We start from the raw sequence: 15,260 nt of genomic DNA, 5'->3' as shown, positions 1-15,260 counted from the left end.
ATGCGTTTTTTGGTAGAAATGCCTTCTGGAACATGTGAACTTCCATGTGCCTTAATAACAGACGTGTATGCCATGTAAATATGAATACAATTGTTAAATTACGAGCCTAGTTGGTTTAGCCACAGAAAAAAAACAGCAACCTCCTATCCATGATTGGCTGAGATAATGAGTGGGCTGGACATGCCGAGAGAGGCGTTCGGATTGGTTTGCCATATAGCTCGCTTCTGTCTATTTGAGTTGGTCAGTATGTGTAGGTAATCCTGTCTAACATGGCTTTTTTTATGTATCACGTAGTATAGGTATTCCCAAACTGGGGTACGCGCAATGCCGTCAGGGGTTTGCCAAATAAAAATTAAATTCACTTTTTTTAAATGTAAAAAAAAAATAATCTCATCACATTTTCAAACAGTACATTTATAATGTCAGATGGGGCTATACATTTGGGTGAGTTTTATTCCCGCGCCTAAATTGCCTTGTTTCACTGCCAAAAATAAAATTAAGCCATCTAGGTGTTCATCGTAATAACAACACAATGTCAAATACAGGTAGCCTAGTCAAATAATTAACATACAATCACATTAACCGTTACTCTATCGCGGGAATTCCACTAACGGTCCATAAGTAGCCAAACGTAGCTGCTGCCATTTTTGGTATCTGTACTGATGGTGCAAAAGCCATGACAGGGAGACATAGTGGAGTGGTAACGCGCGTGCAAGCAGTTGCTCCCGACGCCACTTGGGTACACTGCAGTATCCACCGAGATACTCAGCAGCGCTCAGAGTATCCTGCCTTGGCAAATCTTGCTGTTAAGACACTGATGCCCTTTGCAAACACGTACCTACACTACCGTTCAAAAGTTTGGGGTCACTTAGAAATGCCCTTGTTTTCCATGAAAACATACATGAAATGAGTTGCAAAATGAATATGAAATATAGTCGAGATGTTGTCCTTCAAACTTGACTTTCGTCAAAGAATCGTCCATTTGCAGCAATTAAAGCCTTGCAGACATTGGCATTCAAATTTTCAGTTTGTTGAGGTAATCTGAAGAGATTTCACCCCATGCTTTCTGAAGCACCTCCTACATGTTGGATTGGCTTGATGGGCTCTTCTTACGTACCATAAGGTCAAGCTGCTCCCACAACAGCTCAATCGTGAAAATCTCCTCTTTCTATTCTGGTTAGAGACAGTTTGCGCTGTTCTGTGAAGGGAGTAGCACACCGCGTTGTACGAGATCTTCAGTTTCTTGGCAATATCTCACATGGAATAGCCTTAATTTCTCAGAACAAGAATAGACTGATGAGTTGCAGAAGAAATGTCTTTGTTTCTGGCCATTTTGAGCCTGTAATCGAGCCCACAAATGCTAACGCTCCAGATACTCAACTTGTCTAAAGAAGGCCAGTTTTATTGCTTCTTTAATGAGCACAACAGTTTTCAGCTGTGCTAACATAATTGCAAAAGGGTTTTCTAATGACCAATTAGCCTTTTAAACTGATAGACTTGGATTAGCTAACACAACGTGCCATTGGAACACAGGAGTGATGGTTGCTGATAATGGGCCTCCGTAGATATTCAATAAAAAATCTGCCGTTTCCAGCTACAATAGTCATTTACAACATTAACAATGTCTACACTGTATTTCTGATCAATTTAATGGACAATTGTTTTTATTTTCTTTCAAAAACAAGGACATTTCTAAGGTGACCCTAAACTTTTGAACAGTACTGTATGTGATTGTGGATTCTCGGCCCTCACTAGCATGAAAACTAAATACAGGCACAGACTGTGTGTGGAAAATTCTTTAAGACTGAGACTCTCTCCAATACAACCCAACATTGCAGAGTTATGTGCATCCTTTCAAGCACACCCTTCTCATTAACCTGTGGTGAGTTGTTCACAATTTTCAATGAACAAAAAGGCTTTATATGTAAGATGGTTAAATAAAGAGCAATATTATTGATTATTATTTGTGCCCTGGTCATATAAGAGCTCTTTGTCACGTCCAAAGAGCCGGGTTGTGACAAAAACTCACACTCATTCTTATGTATAATAAATGTATCGTATATTGTGTGTGTGTGGCAGGCTTACAATGATGGCAAAAAAACAACATTTGAGAGTTTGCTGACCCTGGTGGTAGAGGAGGTACACTGATGGAGGTTGAATGTTTGAAGAGGTACGGGACTATAAAAAGTTTGGGAACCACTGGCATAGTAGAAGGGCAACCATGACAGGGAGAGGCGTCCATTCAAGATGTATGACGGGTAAGATAGTCTAGCAGCTTCATTTTCAGATATGACACATTTCTAATTTTGACAAAGTCTCAAGTTAAAGTGTACTGTTAGCTAGCTAGCTAAAGTTAGCTGGCTAGCTCACTCACTAATGTTATGTGTATGATCTTATTATTTGTATCTCAGAGCCATTTGCTTTGCTAGTTATAGCCTAATGTTAGCTAGCTAACATTGAACCTGGTTGGTTAGCTACCTGCAGATTAATGCTGGGTAGTAACATCATGAGTTGGGATTATGGCTCATTTTTTAGTTATCTAACTAGCTACATGTCTTAACAAAAGACTCCACTACGCAAGTATCCATTTCAATAGAAATTCACTGCGACAATCGTTGATAGACGTAGCTGGTAAATTCGCTCTGGCTATCTACTCCTAGTGTGCCAGAGCGCAGAATAACTGACAAATTTACGAATGCTCAACACCCGTTGAATATAGCCGGTGTCTGTAAACGTTGTCAAAAAAAGTGTAAATTGTTGCAGAGTTGCAGTCACCAAAGCTCTGGGTAACATAAAAGCAGCCTAACCAGCTCTGCAAGGGCGAGAAAATGGTCAGTGAGCTGTTCTCTCATTTGTGTCTGGAAGTAGCTAGCCAACGTTAGCTTGGGTGCTTGACTGTTGTCGTCGTTGTTAGGACAGAACGCTCGGCTAAAGCTTAAGAGTGTGTGAATGATGCAGCTCTCCAGTAGGTACCAAAACATTCAAAGGCCATTTTCTCAAAAGTGAGGTTAAGTTAATCAACTTTCAAAGCAGAATTACTTTCCCATTGTTCCTCAAATGCAGTGTATGAAATACAATTTTGTAGCTCTGTGTCTCTGCTTTTATCCAATGTAAAAAACACAATTTCAAATTATGCAACATAAGACCGAATCAAGGCGGTCGGTCACATATGTTTGTGTTCGTCCTTTAATTTTGTTTACCAGCACAATAGCTAAGGAAAGAACATCCAAGAGTCCAATTTCTTTCCAAAATAACCCTTTACTGGAAGCAGCTATTGTATGTCAACTGGATAAAGTTATACAACTCCCTCTATGGAGTCAGACAGACAAACAGAAAGACTTAACTTCAATGTTTATTTATTGCATCGCAGTTGACAATATTATGAAGAGTATTTTTGGGGGGTTAAAGTATGTGCCTTTATTTAAATATTATGAGAGGTGTACTTTTCAATCACAAATTATTTTCCCTGAAAACAACTTGAGACTATCAGTTGTGAGTGTTCAGACTTTTGGTCTGAACTTGTAGTCTGAATGGTATGCATGGTTTTCATACATGATTAAGAAACTGTATTATATGATCAATGGGTAAATCTAGCTGCTTATCCACCCTCTCATATTGTGCATTTATGACACAAAGAAGCTTAAGCTTAACGATGGCTGATACCCTCCTAGGACCTGCTTAGAATGCAGTGTGTGTCTGTGTTTATATCCTCAGATTGCGTGGGTTGACCACCTTGCCAATAAAGAGTAGTGCCCCCGAGGCCTCATCCCTCACCAGGAACAGGAAGGGATGGTCCACGCAGTACGAAAGGGGTGTGGAGGCGGGGTGGGAGCTGGCATACTGGGTGCCCTCTGGGGCCATCTCCATGACAACCTTATGATTGAGGCTGCTGAGTTTTGCCACCTGAGACGTGATCTTGGTCAGGTCCGTGTCTGCCAGAAATTCGTCGAGACCTGGAGAGATGGAGAAAGAGGATATGAGAGATGTGAAGGCAGAAGAGCAAAATGAAGACCGAGAGGGAGTGAGAGGAAGATAGGAGGGAGGAGAAGAAACTCACCCAGGTCAGTGAGCAGTGGCAGGAGGTCAGTAGAGTAGCTGAATTTTAGGACAGGCAGTGTGAGGGCCGTCTGCACGGGGTGAAGGGTCATGGAGAGGTCCTGAACAAACTCAGCTGTCAGGCTCTCCTCCACCAAGGTCATGTTCTGAGTGACATCATCAGGAAGGAACACAAACATGCTGACATCATCCTGCATCTGGATCTGAGCAATCTGGAGAGAAAGGGAGAGGGAGTGTGGGGGGTCATCAATAAATGTTTTCCCTGAGGCAAACTTGATAACTGGCTAGTTAAGAAAGTAATGACCACTGGAAAAAGCATAACTGCTGAATATACTGCATCTGTACTCACTGTACAGCCCAGGTCTGGGTCTACACCCATCTTCACTGGGTAATTGTCCTGCTGCATCATGGAAATGCGGGCAGGAGCCTCTCCAACAAGCTGGAAGTCCTCCATCACTCCACTCTTGCTGAACCGAGTCATCCACTTCACTACACACACAAACAGCATCCCATAAACGACTGCACACTTTGGGGAGAAAGGTAGAGAATTGGACTGCAGACAGACTGTCCTTACCTTTGAAGTAGGCTGCGCCAAGAGGAACCACACCAGAGTTCCGTCCCAGGGCCTTGGACATGAAGCGGTCGACCTTGCCGCCCGTCTGCTGTTTGACCCAATCATTGATCTCATTCACATCTTTAGCCCCGCCCATCAGAGTCTTGGGCCGCACCCCATACTGCTTCTCCACCACTCCAAAGTATTCCTGCTTCAGACGCAATCCTAGAGAGATACACACAGGTCAACAAACATACACATAATCAAAACACACACAGACTGATCAAAATGATCTGAGACACATGCATGCTTACACACACACACACTCACTGCGGGCCAGGTAGACACGTGCAGCGATGCTGAGGCCTTTGCCAGGTGCTCTGAGTGATGCAAGTAGGTCTCGGAGTGTGTCATGGAGCTGAGGGTCCTGCAGGGTGTGATACCTCAGAGCTCTGTATAACCACTTCTCTGAATGATCCGGAGACGCTCCTGAGAGAGAGAGATCAATATGTAATTACAAATTTGCCAATTAAATACCAGATAAATAGCAGACAGTGATATAAAGTATAACAGTGCTGAGGCTTACTAACCCATGGATAGCTGAGTGAGCACTGCAGAGATGCTGATGGGGGCCAGGAACACGTTAGTCTTTGGGTTGCGACCCGCCAAGGCCCGGAACAGGTTGTAGCCGAAGTCAGAGGTGGCAGCGGCCATCTTTGCTCTGGGCGTGGTAAAGAGCTCCACAGCTTCCTCTTCCCCTCCCGCCTCCTCTGTCTCCAACTGCATGGGATTGGTCAATTGAAAGACACAGGAAGAGAGAGAGGAGGGTTATTGACATGGCTTGTTCATGGAGAATGAGAAAAATAAGGAGATAGAGAAGTGATGTGACAAAGAGTGATGCTGTTCGGAATTGGCAAGCCAGAATGAAAATGGAGGGACGTAGAGATGGAAAGACTGTGGTGAATCTACTAGAGGAAGATGTGAGATGAAGTGTAGAATAGGAAAGCCAAAGGGACGGAGTGAATAAAAGACCTGAGAGCATAAGAAAGAATTGAGAGTGAAAACAGCGATGTGGAGTGGTCTCACCAACTGAGCATAAGAGAGGGAGAGGAGGAACCCCAAACACAGCAACAGGGTCGTCCGCATCATCCTGCAACACAAACTCAATTACACACACATTATTATTCAAACATACACTCTCTCTCCATTGAGAATGCTTTTTAGTCCAGGGCCTAGGCTTAATCTGTGTCAGGGAAACTGGCCCATAGTGTGTGAGTCAGATTTTTTGACTGTGAGTGGCTGCAGGGCTCCTGTGGGAGAATGTAGTTTTAACTTGTGATAAATCCTGTCAGCATCTCTTCTTTTCCCTCTTCTTTTCTTGCTCTCACTAGGCGGTGATGTTTACATGTTTGTGTGTTCAAACTGAGCTCCGTTTCTTCCTCTTACTGAGCAGAGACTGAAACCATGCCCAAACAGTCTGTGCGTGCAGTCATGCGAAAATGTATTTTGTCCCCCTACACCAAACGTGATCACGACACACAGGTTGAAATATCAAAACAAACTCTGAACCAATTATATTAATTTGGGGACAGGTCGAAAAGCATTAAACATTTATGGCAATTTAGCTAGCTAGCTTGCAGTTGCTAGCTAATTTGTCCTGGGTTGTTATTTTACCTGAAATGCACAAGGTTCACTACTCCGACAATTAATCTTCACAGAAAACGGTCAACCGAATCGTTTCTAGTCAACTCTCCTCCTTCCAGGCTTTTTCTTCTTTGGACTTTATATGGCATCTAATTACCACAACTGACCATCTGACCTCAGTTCATCTTTCAATCACCCACGTGGGTATAACCAATGAGGAGATGGCATGTGGGTATATGCTTCTAAAAGACAATGAGGAAATGGGAGGCAGGACTTGCACGAGCGTCTGCGTTGGCCAGCGCCAAAATAGAAGTTGCTTCTATTTGTGACGCCGAACGCAATGTTCGGCGTCACAAATAGAAGCAACTTCTATTTTGGCGCTGGCCAACGCAGACGCTCGTTGGTGCGTGCAAGCATTGTGGGTGCAATGATCGAATAACATGTGTGTGTACATTTATTTTGCAATGCTTGCGCACGTGACGGGTCCGGTTTGGGTAGCGTGTAAACCATGTAATATATCCCAAACTTCTGGCTCTCCACACACACAGTGTAGCTAACGCACAACACAAGCAGAGGCAGACTGTTCACACCGGTTTACTAGCTAGTCACACTAACACAGCTAGTAATGTTAATGAGCTTTGTGGGTTGAATAGGGTCATACAGAGTCCAGAGAGGTGAGCAGACTCATTGACACAGACAGAGAAGTGACAAAGTGAAAGGTGACAGGAGATTATGGAGAGTTTGAGGAGGATGATTTTTCAGACCACACACAAACACAGAATAGTAGTATAACTCTGCCAGTTCTCACTCCCAACACCCCCGCTCATTCTTTCCTTCTCCCTCTCACGTTCTCTTTTACCCACACACACACATACTCTCTTGTTCCCCCAGCACATCTGGTTGTCATTGAGCTTCTCCTGGCTTTCCTGATGAAAAGAAACATCCATCACTGAACCTCAGACCACACACACTTCTCTCAATTCCTTTCTTCTTCTCCGCCCCCTCTCTGCAGGCCTGATGGTTAACCCAGGCACTTCATCTCTTTCCCACCCAAAGAAGCCAGCCAAACCCACAGAGAGACCACCTCTCTGTACTGAGGCTGCCCTCTACCACACAACCATACACAATCAAGCATGGTAAATTACCACAATGTTTGGCTAATGATACTATAGGTCATCTTTTTTTTCTTTTTTGGGGGGGTGGCACAAAAAGTTGTTTGGACACCAAACCACTGCTCTCCTACACACTCACATCTATTGACTCCCATACTTTCAGGCCACGAACAATTAATCTCCTGCCATGAGAATGTCTATCCTGCAGGTCCTGAGGTACGGACCACTATGTGCACAGTGTTCTTCAATTGCTCTATCACCTTGCATATGGAGTCTAGACATGTCTTTAGTATTTTCTCTATTAGATAGGTTTGCAGTTGATTCAAACCATCTTGAGTGTTTACTGTGATATAGAACTGACTAAAAACAGGGACAATTCAATAAGTTGTTTGGGCTCTGGAAAAGGTTAGTCTTGGCGTGTTTCCCTTGGCGCCCTGCTCAGCAGCTTGTATGGAAATTCTGTTACCAGTGAAAAGTAGCCTACTGGAAAAGAAAAGGGACCAGTGGACCAAATTCACCATAACATTGTGCACTTAAGTCAAAAGCATGGATTATTCACTCCTGATATGGAGATTTATCATAAAAGGAAGGCTTCAAAACACCATAACACTACAAAGCCTGATTAAAAAGCTTTACAAAAAAACAAGTCCTGCTTACTAAAGTGTTACTAGGTCTACTCCGTTCTGTAAATGTTGCACAGGAGGTTCTGACTGGAGAAAAGAAAATACCGTTAAGGTTTAGTGCCCGAGTCTTTCATTCCGTGCAATCGAACTTGATAAAACATCCCATATGATGCGTAAACGCGACTAACCTTTCAGCGCGAATATGGGCCACGTCGCCCGCCCGTGTGTCTTCAGCAGCCGTCTCTCGCGTAGTGCTGAATATAGCGGGGCGACGCACACAGCGGTGTATGAGAGCCGTGGAGCCAACTTTCCCCCTCCCTGCTCTGACGTAGCAGAGGATGTAGCCGGTTGGGTTTAGCAAGAAGCCGGATGGCTGCTTTGAGCGAAAGGCACATTCATGGTCCCTTCTCTCCTTCACTGCCCTAACATAACAGTATGTCAAATTTCACGCGCAATCAATTGACCTAAAACGTGAATTATTTTTTTGAATCGCAAGAATGTGCTGGAGAAGAGTTAATTCTGCAATATGTAACTTTTTGGGCGACCCAATCAAAATCAGACCTTAGTTATAGATCTGTCACTCATTGAAAGCAAGTCTAAAATACGGGAGATGCATTTTATTTCTATGCTTCTATTTCTTGTCTTTTACTTTTGTACACCAGCGCCAAACAGCTGATATCAGTATTTTTGGTTCTAGAAAATATATTTCACTGGTTTAGATGGTACAATGATTATCTGCACTATACTTGCTTGTTTTGTCAAACTGAAATTAAGAAAACTACTAGAATTTTAGCAACCAGGAAATAGCGATTCCTGATTATTTAAATAAGTTGGGGTATAAGGCCTAGCATAAGCCCATTTAAAATAAAATAATCAGTTCTTATACCAAAACTCCAGTAACATGATCACATCCACTACTAAGACATTGACTTCATCCCTTTTCTTTAATCAATACCAGAGGTGGGAATAATCAGATCAAAGCACAAATAGTGTAAGACAGTGCACAACCAAGTGTGAAAATGGCAACAAATTTGAGTATTCATCCACACAGTAGTATGGGACAGGTCCATGGTCTCTCCTAAATCCAGGGGCATACAGTGGGGAGGGACTGAGAAGTCAGGTGTCTAGGCATAGGGGCTGGGGTTGATGTTGGTCTGGGAACTGTGTCAATGGATTTGCTATATGAGGGCTAGGATCCATATGTGACCGGCTGGTTGGGCTGTATTGTTCAGGGCAGAAAAGTGAGAGATTGATGCCCAGCCTGATGCCCAGCCTGCCCCAACCAAAGTTGGTTTAGGAAGGAACTGTATGAGAGGGGTTGGCACAGGATCTTTGCCCTGCCACTTGGTTGTTGGAGTTCCCCCTCCACTTCATTCAGGGGGTGCCGAGGCGCCACACTGCATTCTCACTATGGCTGGTCAAAGTACATTGTTGCTGCTATGGGGACCGTCACTCTGTACATTGTTACTATTAGTGCTGTCACTTTGGGTATTGTTGCCATGGGGATCATCACCGAGTTGACTGTCAATGTGCATCGGGCTGGTGTCAGGGGCAGGGTTAGTGACAGTGCCCAGGAAGAGGGGAGCAAGGGAGGTGTGGTCTACCAGGGCAAACAGAAAGGGGGAGTTTACAAAGAAGATGGGAACGGAGCGCATTATGGTAACAGAGGTGGCTGCAGATGCGTCGGCCCCTTCCTCACTGAGCTCCACCCCGCAAGCGTGACGCACACTGGACACCTGCAGAGGAACCGCCGATATACCGGACAGATCAGGACCAGAGAACAGAGATCCCAAACCTGAGAGAGAAGAGATTGATTGAGCATTCATCCATCCTACACTGTTGACTGATGTAAAACACCTGTTTCTAGCTCACCTGACTCATGGAATAGTTTCAGACCTGAGGGGAAAAACTTGCAGCCAAAACTATTGACCTTTCTCTGCTAGTCTCTAGACAGACTGGATGCTTCCCACAAATTACCAATGTTCCAGATTTCACATCAGTATTAAGACAAAATGTCAGTTTGGCAGACAGGAAAGAGCGGAGTTGGCTGCCGGAAAATCCATCCAGAGCCCTGCCGCAAACATCTCCGGCAGTTAGTTGATTCTCCGCAAGTTCCTAGCTGAGTAGTTTGCATGCGCCATGACATTAGCGTTACAAGCTTACAACCACTGACCGGCTGTGGCAAAAATGACCGCATTGTGTGTACACCTCATGTTTGAGGGGATTATTCATTTAGTTTTTGCACCGCCTACCCAAACTTGTGATTTGTTTGGAGTGTCGTCTGTCTGAATAGCACCCACGCCGAATTGGCCAAGAAAATCCAACATGACTCCCAGACCTAGTGCAATGGTCCTAGGTCTGGAATTTCCTAGACCACTTCTGTGCTCACCCATGCTGGACAGCGCCTCCTGTAGCTCTTGACGGTACTGCAGGGTGAACTTTGGCAGTTGGACCTGCATGGTGCTCTCCTGAGGTAGACGCCTGTACAGGTCCGAGATGTTTAGCTTGGCCACCAGCGATGACACATTTCCTCTTCCTGGCAACGGCATCACTACTAGGAAGCTGGTGTTTCCCTTAAACGGAAAACGTGCAACCTGCAAACAGAAGGGGGGTGGGAGATATATTTTAGAATGGGATAATGCACAAACTGCACTGTAAATATTAAAAGAAAGGTGGACAAGGACAGTATTTATTATCAATGTTTCAGGAGCAAAACGAATCTCCAGTAGGAGGATGTCAAAAATATAGAAATTTAAGACAACAGTGCAGAACAGCAACAGTGCAGAACAGCCAGCCCAGCTCACCTGAGCTCCAAGCTCCCCATCTTCTAACAGGCTCAGTGGGTACTTGGCTGAGCGCATCATGTCCACATGGACAAAGTTTTTGTTGTCCAGGTAGAATTCCCCTTTCTGTGTTAGCTGAGGGTCAAAGCGAGCCTCCCACTCACCTACCAGAGACAACAGGAGAACAAGCCACAGTTGTAAAGGGTAGACACTGCTGTATGGTGTACAGTTTCCAAACCTTTATTTTAAAGACAGGGAGTTAAAAGTCATACCTTTGAAATGCACAGCATTGATAAGCATTAGCACCATGTCGTGCGGAATACTGGGCAGGAAATTGGTCATGTGACCTTTGGTGGCCTCCTCCACCCATCGGTTGACCTCCTCCACTGAGATCAGGGGGGCAGGCTCTGATCTGTACCTACGCAGGGATTCTGCAATAAAGGACTGGTACACCTCAAACTCTGAGAGAGAGGTGAACACAACATATACCAAGTGTCAAAGTGGTAAGACCTTTACAGCAGTTACAATGGATGTGCTTTATAATTATGTTAGTAGATTGCCATTTTCTGGTACAGAGCTGCAGCGCTGACATCTACTCATCCTGGAAGCACACACCTGGGCGCAGGTACATGCGTGTGGCCACCTGTAGGGAAGTGTTGGTGAGGTGTTGGAGCAGGCTGCCCAGGGTGTGATGGTAGCAGGGTACAGTGTGGGCATGTAGAGAACTGAGCAGCAACTTCTGGGTCTCGTTGTGAGCTCCTGAGGGGCAACGACCATGTTGAGCACATTAAGTCTTGGAGATCAAAGTTAACGCGCACATACAATCTCAGCTATACACTCTTAACATTATACATGATCTCTCACACGCCTCACCCAGTGATAGCTGTGCTAGTGCGAGGGCCACACTTAAGGGTGATATGATGACATTGGGCTGCTCCGGCCCTGCCTGCAGGCTGTCCAGTAGTTGCCGGCCCAGTCTCTCAATAGCACCTCCTACTGACCGCCAGGCCTCCTGTCTGAACACCTGCTCTCCACAGGAGTGGTCCTCAGGAGCTACCATACCAGTTTCATCCTGAAAGAGCGAGAGACAGTCTAGGGGTTAGACTAAAGACCAGAGTAGGGTTAGGGTGCTAAAAAGGTTAGATATTTAAGAAAGGTTGATGTGTTTCAGGGTAGGGTTACAGTTGGCCCTCTTACAGTTAGTCCCTGCCGACAGAGGCAGAGCAGCAAGAGCACAGCCAGATACAGCACCATATCCCAACAGATAGCCTGCAAAACAGAACAAACCTGTACAATAATGTAAGGTTACAGGTTCAAGGCCCATTTAGAGGAAAGGCTGGGGCAGATATAACTTTTTTTTTTTTTAAATTTTAAGTTAGGTTTGCTTGTATAGAAATAGATAAGTACGCATAAAAAAACACAGCATGGATACCCAAAGGTTCTTGGGTCTCAGTTCCTTTCTAAAGTGCAACAGTGCCTTCACATGACTAGATTGACCAAATTAAGTTACACAGTGACCAAAAAACAGTGACAACCAACACTTCCCTTAATAAGGGAGGACACTGCTTAGATCCAAAACTAACAAAGCCTCTCCCAACACAAATCAACTGGAAACAACTTTCCAGAACAATGGCCACACGCCAAACACTTCTTCCCAGACAGCATGAACATGTGCACAAAAATGGTTGCTCACAGAATTAACACTTGACATCACACCACCTTTCCAAACAATGACTGTTCCAGTACCAAGCTCTAACATGAAAAGGACTCTACGGTGCTTTTATACATTTACATGTTCAACACCAATTATAGTCCCCTGGGAAACATGGACCGAAACGATGGTTCCTACCCTGTCACAGTAACTTTGATATTTAAGATTCAATAACAGTGATTATCAATGCATAGCAATTATTGAACCACTCACTTTTACAGAGCAATAACACATTACCTATTGCTGCTGGACATGGGACCACTGATTGGCTGAGAGGAAAAGAGAGCCAATCAAAAGCAGGATTTCTTGGCTAGTGGTCAGTGTGGCGCAGCATAAGCCTGGTTCTACAGTGCAGAGATGGGTGGTGTTTTGCTCTGGGACCACAAGTGTTTGTCAGAGGGCCAAAGGTTTCTGTTTTACTTCTAAAGTCCACAAACAGCAAACACTGGCCTCACTACTGCAACCTGTATCATATATATATATATATATATATATATATATATATATATATATATATATATATATATATATACCATTTTTATCTATATCTATATCTATATATCTATATATCTATATATATATATATATATCTATATATATATAGATAAATATATGACTCTGCATAGAATCATTAGCGTTCATAGACGTAGTAGAAATAGTGGTAGTGGGGATATTTATTGATTGGTGATTTTAGTGTACATTTACATTTACAACTGGCTCTGTAGTCTTATTTACAAAAAACAGTTTGTGCTATTATTATATCACTAGTAAACAAATAGCTACAGCCATACATGGTCCAAATAGCTTTAAATAAAAAGCACTTACTACAGTAGAAGTATATGGTTTCATGCACTGTGCCAATAAACCTACCGACTCCCTAACGCCACAATCCCTTCCAAGCCTCTATCAAAGAGAAAATCGAGATGGTAAAAACTTACCCAGCCGATGTTTGGTCAGGGGATAGGTAATATAGGCAAAAAGGATTAGGATATAGACAGACAGAGAGACAGACAGACAGGCACGGTGAGTGTTCCCTTAGCTGGATCCTGTAGTGCACAGTATTCTACATTGTCAGCCCCCTCATTGGCCAGTTAATGTTCAACCCTGCATTGATTCAGCAGAGCGACTACTCTACCAGAAAATGTGACCCACAGGTCCAATCTGTCTTTATAAGAGCTTTGGCTCTGCAACCCGGACAGAGAGCACTGAGCAGCATCATTCCTTCCCTCTCTCATTCCTTCTCTCTTTCCTTCCTTCCCTCATTTCACAGACATATCACTGATCTGAAACATTTAGCAGGTGCAATTCATGTAAAAGTTCCCAGTAGCACAATATTTTCACCTTTCTGCTCTCATCAGATCAGTGGTATCCCTGAGGGAGGAGGACAGATGCATTTTGAAATGTCCAAATAAGGGGGACCCTTACAATGAGAATCTTAATATCTACCAGACTAGTAAGGACGTCTATGGCAGCTTTTACACAGGCAGCAGAATGCTGATATTATTGTCAGTAATATTTTTTTGACCAATCATATCAGCTCCAAATAAGATCAAATGTCCAAAGATCTGATGTCAAAAGACCAATTAGTGGGGGAAATACCAGAATTGGGCTGCCTGTGTAAACACAGCCTAAATGTCTCTATTTATCTCAGAGAAAGATGCGGGGTGTAGTTTGGATTGTGATATTACTCTCTCTGACCTACAAACACATTTTCCTAGAAAGAGTTTGGAAACCCTCACAGATAGCTCTACGACAGTGGCAAATGTCAAATGTCCGCCTACTGAAGTGTCTGTGACCATGAGAGTTGATATGTTCCAATTTTATTAATACATGCATGGACTTTATTTACAACACTGTGTCTCCCTCTATCAGCCCTAATGGAGGAAACCCAACATAAGCACTGTAGATTGTTTTTATATGAATCAGAGTTGCTATTACACCATTTTGGGCCTAATCCTTATCCTCTGTCTCTAGCGAGCCCTTTAGGTAAAATAGAGTAAACACAGAGGGTGTCGTTTGGGGAGGGGGTGGGGGATATTGTTTTTCTTGCACAGGCCGCCCCATTCCAGCCCTATGCCCACACAAGACCTTGGCACAGCCGTTGCCACCCCACAATGCACCTGTGAATCAGGCCATCACCTGCTCAGCCCCCTTGGGGTGGTTTGGGGTGACTGTCTGTTTACTGCCTTCCATTAGGGTAGTATAAAGGACACCACCTCACAGCCCCCACATGTTAACTCACAAGCCAATTGATTATGTTATGTATACAGGCAGGAATCTGTCAGCATAACTGATTTAGACCTTTACCTGCTACAAATAGCTGACTGCAGAGAACAAGTAGCCTTCTGCTCATTGAAATCCTGGCTCTGAAATGCGGGAAAGGAGGTTTTCACTGATTGGATTACACTGACAATGAAGAAGATGATTGGCCATATTGTATGAAGGATCATCTGCAAGGGGTTTTCCATGTTCAAATAAAATTGAAGAAAATTATCTCTGTTTCAACTCTAATTTCTCAGACCATGTTGGCCGTTTCAAGTGACATATCATGTTAAGGACTGAGTGTATGTACAAAAATGGCCATAGGGTGGCAGTGTAGGATCTGAAGTCAAATAATGTGTGTGTGTGTGTGTGTGTGTGTGTGTGTGTGTGTGTGTGTGTCTGTGTGTGTGTCTGTGTGTGTGTGTGTGTGTGTGTGTGTGTGTGTACTGCTGTTCCAAGGAAACCCTATCTATCTATGTATCTATCTCTCTCCTCCCCCTTATGTCTCTCTCAGAA

The 15,260-nt window shown here is 43.9% G+C and overlaps 2 protein-coding genes across 7 annotated transcripts; both read right to left on the bottom strand.

The window, feature by feature from the left end:
• Nucleotides 1-3,334: 3,334 nt before the first annotated feature.
• LOC110537421 (pigment epithelium-derived factor) lies at nt 3,335-8,345 on the bottom strand. Of its 3 annotated transcripts, none has more exons than XM_021623447.2 (8): nt 8,177-8,345; nt 5,696-5,771; nt 5,200-5,389; nt 4,940-5,098; nt 4,631-4,834; nt 4,406-4,545; nt 4,058-4,268; nt 3,335-3,953 (listed from the first exon to the last, which is right to left on the bottom strand). In XM_021623447.2, exons 2-8 carry the CDS (start codon nt 5,756-5,758, stop codon nt 3,703-3,705), a joined length of 1,218 nt encoding a protein of 405 aa, XP_021479122.2. In that variant the 5' UTR covers nt 5,759-5,771; nt 8,177-8,345; the 3' UTR covers nt 3,335-3,702. The 3 variants fall into 3 exon arrangements, with proteins under 3 accessions (XP_021479122.2, XP_021479123.2, XP_021479124.2); XM_021623448.2 differs by having other exon boundaries at nt 5,696-5,759; nt 8,177-8,339; XM_021623449.2 differs by lacking the exon at nt 8,177-8,345 and adding an exon at nt 8,023-8,044 and having other exon boundaries at nt 5,696-5,759.
• Nucleotides 8,346-8,913: 568 nt separating this feature from the next.
• On the bottom strand, nt 8,914-13,603 carry serpinf2 (serine (or cysteine) peptidase inhibitor, clade F, member 2). Of its 4 annotated transcripts, none has more exons than XM_021622441.2 (8): nt 13,421-13,603; nt 11,969-12,058; nt 11,645-11,843; nt 11,387-11,530; nt 11,044-11,232; nt 10,793-10,935; nt 10,378-10,582; nt 8,914-9,783 (listed from the first exon to the last, which is right to left on the bottom strand). In XM_021622441.2, the coding sequence occupies exons 2-8, from the start codon at nt 12,023-12,025 to the stop codon at nt 9,407-9,409; spliced, it is 1,314 nt and encodes a 437-aa protein (XP_021478116.2). In that variant the 5' UTR covers nt 12,026-12,058; nt 13,421-13,603; the 3' UTR covers nt 8,914-9,406.
• Nucleotides 13,604-15,260: the final 1,657 nt, after the last annotated feature.

This window comes from Oncorhynchus mykiss, chromosome 12, assembly GCF_013265735.2.
Source record: "Oncorhynchus mykiss isolate Arlee chromosome 12, USDA_OmykA_1.1, whole genome shotgun sequence".
NCBI classification, from domain to species: domain Eukaryota; kingdom Metazoa; phylum Chordata; class Actinopteri; order Salmoniformes; family Salmonidae; genus Oncorhynchus; species Oncorhynchus mykiss.
This window is presented reverse-complemented; position numbering and strand designations above follow the sequence as displayed.